The sequence below is a fragment of the Macrobrachium rosenbergii genome, chromosome 21 (genome assembly GCF_040412425.1).
Source record: "Macrobrachium rosenbergii isolate ZJJX-2024 chromosome 21, ASM4041242v1, whole genome shotgun sequence".
NCBI lineage: Eukaryota > Metazoa > Arthropoda > Malacostraca > Decapoda > Palaemonidae > Macrobrachium > Macrobrachium rosenbergii.
Window position 1 is genome coordinate 64,520,871 of NC_089761.1, and position 10,902 is coordinate 64,531,772.

At 36.7% G+C, this 10,902-nt stretch overlaps 1 protein-coding gene across 1 annotated transcript in view; it reads right to left on the minus strand.

Moving 5' to 3' along the window:
* LOC136850254 (homeobox protein unc-4 homolog) overlaps positions 1–10,902 on the minus strand; it is a 69,271-nt gene that overhangs the window by 11,077 nt on the left and 47,292 nt on the right. Inside the window, exon 2 of the mRNA XM_067123925.1 lies at positions 6,225–6,397. Coding sequence (XP_066980026.1) covers positions 6,225–6,397 — 173 coding nt within the window. The remainder of the gene's footprint in view (positions 1–6,224; positions 6,398–10,902) is intronic.

Here is a 10,902-nt window from a genome sequence, read left to right on the forward strand (position 1 = left end):
TTGCACTTCTGTAAATAACTGGGTTCTGGGAACTGAATATTTGATAGGGCCATTTCCCTTCGGAATTAGGTGCAATTAAAACTGGCCATGTAATCAATGTAATGAATGAAGGCAAATTAATGAGTTTTAATTGCAATTTTGTGAGAAATCAATGTCGAATAGATTACGTCTTTTTTTTTTAGTTTTTTTCACTCATTATCGCAATTACTTTTTGAGGCTCTTTTATTACTATTTTTTTTTCTCTCGAGCATTTTAATCAGTCAAATGCCACTGCTGCAATGATTCTTGAGCTTTTATCTTGAGTCTTTTCCTCTGGGCAATGTGTGTGTGTCAGACAGAAGATGTATTGTCATTGGCTCCGTCTCCTTGTTCCTTTTGTGGTTTTCTGTCTCATTACTCTTTCTATTCAGGAAAATGTCGTTACCTGTTTGCAGACGTCTTTCAGCTGGACTGCCGGACATTGAAGAGTGACGTGAAATGTTCAGGAGAGCGGATCAAAATGAAGTCCCTGAAAGAGAAGTTACAAAGAAGTTCTCTTCTTCACATCAGTTGTCAGCAGCGGTGATCCTCTCAGACAAATGGCTCTTTTTATTACATGCTGGAAATATCTGTCATCCTATTCATTGTTGATACAGTGGATTTTATTATCGCTGATTTATTTGGATTTCGTGTATATGGCAGGCTGGCCTGGCGTATGTCTTTCCTTCCTTTACGAAGTTTATGCCTCACTGTTCTATTCCTAAGGAGTATATGGTCACGCAACTGGAGTATTCACAGTGGACATGGAGTCGGTGTTTCCCGTCAGACCCCTCGACGTTGGTTTATCAAATATTTATTGAAGACTTTAATATTGTCCAAAGAGTATATATATGCCTAGAGAGGAGGAATGGCTCCTTCCTCGTTTTCTTTGCTGAGCAATAAAGGTTTGGAGGTTGAGTGTTTTCCTTCGTTCCTGTAACTTTGCCAGTTTGATTGTCGCTCTTTCCACATCTGGAAATAAATTACATATTTTGAATTTTCAATGCAATAGCTTCTTTGCATTTACTGACACTGCCAAATTCATTCTTGTTGAGAAAATCATAAAGTAAGGCATACATGTAGTGGGAGTGATATTGATTCCTTTATGGTTCAGCTATGTTAACGATCGTAATGGTGCTAATAAGAGCCCTCATTTCCTCTCCCTCTCCCTCTCCCTCTCCCTCTCCCTCTCCCTCTCCCTCTCCTCCTCCTCCTCCTCCTCCTCCTCCTCCTCCTCCTCCTCCTCCTCCTCCTCCTCCTCCTCCTCCTCTTCAGTATCTCTGGTATTGAATCAGCGGAAGAATCACGACATGCGAGAAGACTCCACCATTTTGTGTGCTTCGTTCTCAGCCCCGTCTTCCATTTGAAGGAAAGGTCTGAAGCTCGGTTGTCGCATTTGCCAAATATTAACGTCTAAATGCAATCAGACGAGAGAAAAACGAAATTAACGATGAAATAACCCATTTCTCGAAGCGTTTTCGTAATTTCGTTTTCTAAGGCTTTCATTACCGTCCCATGCAAGAAACTGAATTCTAGATGAATCAAAATAACCTATTATGAAAAAAGACGCAATGTCAAACATCATGCAAGCAATTATGTTGATTAGGGACATTTGGGTAATAACTTTCAATCACATCCCGGGCCATTTCAGTAATAAGAAACGACAATATCCATTCCTTCAGATAGCGTTTCCTGCCTTTAATCACTGCCAGCCAGCCATGAGACGGGGGTTGTGTAATACGGTAGGGTTGTGGATTGGGGCTCCAATCAGTAAAATTTTCATTGGGGAGAGAGAGAGAGAGAGAGAGAGAGAGAGAGAGAGAGAGAGAGAGAGAGAGCAAGGAATTTGCGGATCTTGTTCCTGTCGAATGTGGGAAGCCCAAAAGAACCCGAGGGCTGCCGATAGAGTTTTTAGCTTGGAGTGGGTTCAGTTGGGCAGAAGGAGCAGGAGGAGCTACGTCCGCGGAATCTTGGCAAGCAAGTACCTGGGCCCATCACCAACCCCAAAGACATCACTGACATGCCTCTCAGCCTATCCACATGTGCGAAATTACTAGTTCCTTCTGGAAGAAATCGGGGTAGTGCACCTTTTGATAAGTCTGTGGAAGCCAATTACCTGTGCTGTGTACAACAATTACGAATAGCTGCAGTATAATCATGAGACGCTTATCTGTCATGCGAACTAGGTTACGACATGCTTGTTACGGAAAGAACGAAAAACAGACTGTAATGACTTATTCAATTTAGGAGAGCCACACGGAATGTTTGTTCGAGGCTGAAGTAACCCGAAACCTTCTTCGCCATTTCTCTCTCCTCCTCCCCCTCCTCCTCCTCTCGACCGTTCGTTTCTCCTGCGCCATTCCACGTAAGCGTTGCTCTCCTGCTGACCGATGACCGTTCTCAACAGCTGCTAAACATTTAACTACGGAAAGCATGATGACATACGCAATTCCATATGAGCGTAACAGCAGCAACAACAACAATACTTAACGTTCATCGCAAGTTTTATTGCTGTTTTCAGACGTAAGTAGATATAAAATTGTTTACAGATGAGCTGTCATGCTCGCCCTCTTTGTCGGGCAGGAGCGATATCCCTTAAGTGGAAAAAGGCTCTAGAAATACACACACAAAATTAATATATATATATATATATATATATATATATATATATATATATATATATATATATATATATATATATATACATATATGTTTCTGACTCATCAGGATCGAACCCAGGTCTTTCAGTTAAAAGGCAAGGGCGCTGCCAACTAGGCCACGGCCTAGTGGGCAGCGCCCTTGCCTTTCAATTGAAAGACCCGGGTTCGATCCTGATGTGAGTCACAAATTTATTTCTGTTCCACAGATGATTGTGTGTTGATTATTTCTATATATATATATATAAATATATATATATATATATATATATATATATATATATATATATATATATATATATATATATATATATATATATATGTGTGTGTGTGTGTGTGTTTGATATAGTGTACGTGTGTGTGTGTGCGCGTGCGCGCACCTTTATGCAAATTTGAGGCATATTTCATTTTTTCAATCCATCTGCACTAGGCTTGCCACAAGTACTTTTGGGTGAAGCTGCCGAAAAGTACTTGCGTCAGTCCTATTGCATATATAATGAAAAAATGAGATATGCGTCAAACTTTCATAGAAGGTATGCTCACGGTGAAACACTTGTGAAACTACCGATATCAATCGTTTGAAAAATCATTCCACCTAAAATGTGATTCAGCAGAAAATAATTTTCAGATTCTTTCATACCGAACGCTGTAAATGCTATGGTGTTGTTTCCAGTCAATCACAGACATAAGAACTTTGGTCTTTGTACCTTTTGTTCTTTCTGGTAAATTTTTCATTTTAGGCAACATTTCAAGCAAGTTCCAAATACGGACTGACTCCCTCTCTCTCTCTCTCTCTCTCTCTCTCTCTCTCTCTCTCTCTCATCATCATCATCTAAGGACCAATGTAGACCGTAGAGGTCCTTATGGCTCCCAACCTATTTTGGAAGGTTAATTAATCCGGAAGAGACATTCACCTTCAGTTTCTTTCTTTGCCTTCCTGGTGGAAATCATGTGCCACCTCTAGTCTGAGTATTGCTGTCTTGCCAACCCCTTCCATACTTCTCAGAGAAGGCGAAGTGCCCTGTTATATATTCGGTTTGGCGATAAAATAAAACTTACTGTCCATTTTTACGAAAGTATATTTGAAAAGTTATGGATATGAGGTTTGTGAAATTTTATTTTTTCACATTTGAATATATTTTGAATTATTTAGGGGCAACAAATATTCTGTACTGAAACAGCTGTGTCAGTCAGCACTGTAATCCTAATAACACTCAAGTCATCTGGACTGTCAGTCCTACGCATCCCTTCTCATCATGGTGTATGGTTGTTGTTATATGGTGACTTGCGTTGTTTCCAGCCATCCTATTTTAGCGATTATACAGAATACCCAAACTTTGTAGATTAAAAAAAAAAAAAAAGTGTCTTGTCGATGGAGGGGATTTTATTAATTTTCTAGTACGCATCCTACCTCTCACGACGCAGAACAAAACAAAAACACTTAATATCTTCTCCTCTTTTCACTTCACAAAACACTGCTGGATTCAGTTGAGTAGTATCTGATAACAAAGATTTTCAAGAAATTCTACATCCAAACTTAATGTTAGTAAAATGGTCTTTTGTGATCAGTTTCGAATCTTATCTATAAATATCGTGCACTAATGAATTGTGTTCAATAGTTATTTAATACCTTTGGAAAATTTCTTCATACTTTTATTTTATAAGCAAAGAATGATAGCTAATTAATTAAAGAGAAGTATTATTTTTTTTTAGATTATTGTCAGTTTTATTATCAGATGAATAGAAAAAACGGATCACACAACAGGCAACGAAAGGATCATTCAGTATCAGTGACGTCATACACAAAACTCTTAAGAAGCGTGTCATGCTCACGAAATGTCAAAGTGCTTGAATATTACTTTATAGCAAGATGTAAAGCCTTTGGTTGCAGTTTATGACATTACGTTAGTGAGTGGTGTAACGAAAGATAATCGTGTCCAAAGATGTTTTTTATTTTATTTTTTATTTTTTTCTTTTGCCATATATTGCTTTGTAACGCCTACACACAATTTACCCCGTTAAGCCATATTATTGGCAAAATGCTGAATGAAACTGGAGGAGACAATTTAAGTTATCAAGCGCTTTAACGCAATGCATGTACTGCACAACACAAGTGATCCACGTCAGAAATGTAGTCTTTATTATTAAAGAGATCGTATTTACTCTGGATCTAAATTTCTTGCCACTGATGTATATATATATATATATAGTATATATATATATATATATATATTATTGTGGCTATATATATATATATATATATATATATATATATATATATATATACTGTATTCATCATCACCAACATGCGCCATAAAGCACAGAAAGATGGCGTAGGCTACTCTCTAAATCGTGTTACGGACGCAAAAGGCCTCAGTGGAACGTCGGTAAAATCATTTAGGAATGAGGATGGAATCGAAATCGTAACAGAGCAACACATTGACCCATGCATTGGCATTGACACGCAATTTTCTGTATGTTCGTGTAGCTGAAGGTGATGCATTATCATCATGCGTAGGAGACAGGAAACGGGAAGGGGCGATGGAAAATGAGAGACTGCGACATACCGAACAGCCCATCAGGGCCAGAACATGTGTCTTCGACGGTAAAATATGCATAATAAAGCGACACGCATGCGCGAAGGAGCCGAGGATGAAAAAATAATGGCGCGGACCTGAAGGTTTAAGGAGATTGGTGGAGAAGGTTGCCAGCGACTTTTTCTGCTCCTTTCGTCAATTTCCTGCTTTAATCTGACAACTTATCGCAACCCCCAATTGAAAAGTAGGCTCAACGACCTGTTATTTGAGTCGGGTGCCAGCGAGGGCTTTTTATGCACCTTTGCAAGTGCGCTCTGATGTAAGACCTGTAGAGCTCTCATTGGCTGTTGCATTGAACCAGTCTGTGTGTGTGTGTGTGTGTGAAAGTTCTTGTTGCGGTAACAATATCTATTGCAGAACGCCATATTCTTATGCTTTGGGAAGCACAAATTTTGAACATTTTTATACGGGATCGGAACTCTTGCGTTGATAAAAGTCTTAATTTACAATTTAAACTACCCATGACTGTATTGATATTAGAACATCACAAATGAATAAATATGAGGTTTACACTAACACGAATTTTCACCTTATAAAATTCAGTTGTAAATACTTAGCATTAATTCGTTGATGGCGAACCGAATTAGCCTCACTCAAGGAAAATTTGTGATTAAGTCACTAGTGAACAAAAGATATGAAATAAATTTTGATTTCAAATAAAGATTATCAGAAATAAACGTAAACAGATTTACCCGCGTCCCCTAGGATATTACTACACAGGAACTCACTTTTGTGATTGAAGAAAAACAGTAAGCAAATGAAATATGAAGGGATCGAATGTCCAGCTGAAGAATTTCAGAGGGGTTTCGATTAAACGTTATAAGGAGATGATAGAAGCCTGTTACTTTTACGTTTCACATCCGAAAACCTCTCATGCACAAGCGCGAAACGGCAAAAACAGTTTGAGTATAAATAATGATGACAAAAACGGGAACCAAAATAGCATACTCACAGCGACTCTAGATTCCGTGAGTCCGAGCCTCATGGCGAGAGCCTCTCTCATGAAAACGTCTGGGTAATGAGAAGCCTCGAACGCCCTCTCCAGTTCCTCCAGCTGCCAGGAGTTGAAGTTTGTCCTCGAGCGACGGCGCTTGGCCGCAGCGTCTCCGTCTGCGTCGTCGAGATCTGGAAATGAAGGAAGAGAAGGTAAAATTAAGGTTGAAGAAAGCCTTCTGGGTTAACCATGGCCATCACACGAGTACCGTTTTATTTAATATCGCCCAGTAGTTTGATTTTATTCATTTAATATGTTAATGTTACTGAAAGTATATTCTCTCTCTCTCTCTCTCTCTCTCTCTCTCTCTCTCTCTCTCTCTCTCTCTCTCTCTCTCTCTCTCTATATATATATATATATATATATATATATATATATATATATATATATATATATATGTATATATATAATATATATTTATATATATGTATATATATATATATATTTTATATATATATGTATATATATATATATATATATATATATATATATATATATATATTTATATATTTAAGTATGTGCTATACATGTATGCATAGAACTCGTATCATGAGAATAGAAACGTAACAAATTATAAAGAGTATATGGCCAAGGGAAGTTGAAACAATGGAGTGCAAGATCTGTTGTTTTTACTCAAGAGCCATTTTGAAGCAATATATATATATATATATATATATATATATATATATATATATATATATATATATATATATATATATATATATATATCTGGGCCTCTGTGTAGGCTCATAGGGCAGGCGCTGATCTGTTTCTTAGGACGACAGCCTGTGAGGACAGGTCCCAATGCCTATGACATGAGGCCAGTGTGTCGCTAGGCCCACTGTTTAACTCCCGAGGCTGAGGGCTGGTACCTATTCTCCTGCCAATCCTTTCAGGTTTTTTTGGACCATTAGGTAGATGGGCTGCCGGATTTTTGCAGTGGTATATATACAGTATATTTATATACAATATATGTATATATATGTGAGTGTGTGTGAGTAATATATATATATATATATATAGCATATATAATTTTCATATTCATATTGATGCAATTTGCGTGCAATGTATTGTAAAATATCTTATTTTGAAGTTAAAAACGTCAATATATCGAAAAGAAGCGAAGTAGTTGTTATGCTAACGTGTTTCCCCTTTCTTTTTTACAGTAAAACAATATAATATAGATCACATAAAATTCTTGGCGCGAAAAATGTGAGCATAATCGCCCAGAGGTGTCTTGTTACATGTAAAGCGTTAGCAGCATACAGTATACCCTGTCTTATGATTAGTAATCGTGACTGTTTCCCGTATATATATGCGTAGAGCATGGAGTGCTATTTCAAAAGCTATCATCGAATACCCCATTACGCAGAAGTATTCAATTTCATTCTATTACCATGCTGCTGATTATAAGCAGCATGGTTAGTCAGCAAAACAGAGGATGAAACATGGAACTATTATTATTCACGGGGAGCGACACCATTGGCTGTTGACAATTGTTATTTGGGTCTCAACCAAAGACCCTTCATCCAGGCGGCGGGACGACTTGGGGAGGAAGGGGCCATTTTACCTTTCCGGTAATTTCGGCAGTAGCAAAGGCTGGTGTTAAGACATTCAATTTTTGACACCTTGGTAATCGATGATTTCGTTTCGATCTGTGTATGTCATTTAGAGCCCTCTGTGGCACATATGGAAATATATCGCTGTTTAATGTAATGGCGCGTACTGTACATATGCGGTTATTATGCACTGAAACATATAATAGACCTTCCTTTGTTCTTCATAGCCTGGGAGGTGTTTCTTATGGCTTCGAATGTGGGAAGCAAAGTGCGGGAAAGTACGTAATTACTGACTACTGATTTTTATTGCGGTCCATAAAAAAAAAAAAATATATATATATATATATATATATATATATATATATATATATATACATACATATATATATATATATATATATATATATAAATAAATAAATAAAGATATATATATAGACAGATAAATAGATAGATGTATATATATATAGATATAGATGTATATATATATATATATATATATATATATATATATATATATATATATATATATATATATATATATATATATATATATATATATATATATATATATATATATATATATATATATATATATATATATATATATATATATATATATGGCATTTGTTGCTATACACTATAGCAAACATAATATGTATATATATATATATATATATATATATATATATATATATATATATATATATATATATATATATATGGGGTCTGTTGCTTTACACTATAGCAAACACTCAGGTTTACGTCAGGTAAACCTGCCCTCCCTCACTCTCTCACTTACTCCAGTTTTCATCTTGACGTTATGTGTTATTTTCACCTGCAGGATTTTTCTAATGGAAAGTCAAACGGGTTGCACGAACGCTATAGATTATTGGTCAACAGCAGCAGATCAAAGGAATCAACCTGATGTCAGTGTCACTCACTTCAGTGCCCGACAGCAAGTGAGTGGTTGATTACAAGCAGCCTTAATCGGTTATCCTAAAATTCTTGGCCACAGAATTCTAACATACTTGATATCCATTGTATAAGTGCACATTAGGTCTTCATATTTTTCTTCTCACCAGAGCGGTTGGAATTTTAGCACAGTATGCGTGGTTCTGACATTTACTCAGAGAGGAGGGATTTACAATCTAGAAGCTTTACGATTACTTTCCAAAGTGATAACAAAAGAATGGAAGGCTGTGGCAGTTTATCGGCTATGTTGAATGGAACTGAAGTTTGAATTAAGAGCTGTGTTATTCGTCATAAAGAATGGCTGCACCGGCAGTATAGAGGAGAATGGTGTATAAAGAACCTCTCCAGGTATGAGACTAATATTCCATTTTAGTCTGTATAAGTCCCACGTTAATCATCTGAAGGAGGTCCTCAAACAAGAGGTGCAGGAGGCATCTGAAGAGAACAGCCACTTTTATAGATGCAGCCTTTGCCAGGACCCTGATGTAGCCTACGATTCTTCAAAGTAAAATTCTAATTATAATTGTGGAATATCTTGAATTATATATCTCTAAAAACCTGCATCCCAAAAACTAAGGCCATCTGTAAAGAAAATATGCAATTTTTCCTAGTGGTTTACGATTTAAAACAAATCTGACATCATAACTTAAATGTAAAAACTCTTTTGTCTGTTTCATTCAGATGCTACCCACAGCTGCATTAAAATTAAATGAGATTCAGGACGAATTTAAGAAGACAGCCAAGAAGGAAAGGTGGATGATGTCTTTGGAGCAAAATTTTATCCATTTTATTGGGTAGAAGAAGAGGATGTTCACGGCTGTGGAAGAGCAGATTCCAAAGGAACTCCATTAGGGCTGAAGAAAGGAACAAACTTATCACTGGCTTCTACATAATTCTCATACACACACGAGTTTACACACGATATTATATATATATACATATATATATACACATATATACACACATATATATATATATATATATATATATATATATATATATATATATTGTGTGTGTGTGTATATATATGTATGTATGTATGTATGTGTATATATATATATATATATATATATATATATATATATATATATATATATATATATATATATATATATATATATACACTCTTTCAAACTGTATACTTTTTTAATGAATCATTGAATCTCTAACCAGGATTAAACCTCGGCCAAATGAACAGGCAGCTGATAATGAGGAAATAGTGTGGAGTTGATCGATAAATACGCAGCAGTATTTTCCCGTGTTCACTTTTCCCACCTGAGGTTTGAAGAGTGAAACTAAAAGTAAAGAGAAAGAAATAAAATGTATCGTGGTGATCTTCTTGGGTCGGTGGTGAGGGAGTTAGAACCAGTGTAATTAACGAGGATAACAAGGCCGATGGTTGGATGTAATTCGCACCCACACCTCCGAATCAATTACAGGTGAGGCCCAGCAAATAACATACCGCCAGCCACTAATTCCGGGTTGCCAGAAAAAGACAGAAGATGCCCAATTCTGATGTACGGCTTGAAATGAGGTCTTAATTTCGGAGCTTAACTGTATGATACTACGGCCGGCGAACAAGATGTACTGAGAGAACGTTTCCTACAATAATTTTTCGGCAGAAAATAAACTGATAAATTGTTAAGTAGGCTTATTTCGTGGCAATACCTCAGGGTTGCCGTCTCGTGATAGGGGAGGATGTTTCTCGGATGATATATGGACAGTAATAAGAACCTAATTCGTCTCTGGACCGGATAATTGAATGGCCGACGCAAGAGAACGATCTAATGAAATAATGGTGTACTCGGGGCGCAATTTCATTGCTCAGTACGGCTGAATTGCGCCCAGGGACACAGACTTTGTCGCCATTTACCGGAAACCACGAAGGACTGGGAGTTAAATATGAGGAAAATTGACCACCTACTGAACAAAACTGCTAACCTGATCTGATTTATGAATCTTCGTCACTTTCCATCAATGAATGCCTTAGTGATGCTTCTCGTCAAGAGAAAATGATTAAATCAGGTACATTGGATTACTGGGACAAAATCTGTTTGCTTAAGTATATAATAGCAAAGACTGGACGCGTCAGATCTGAATTCCAT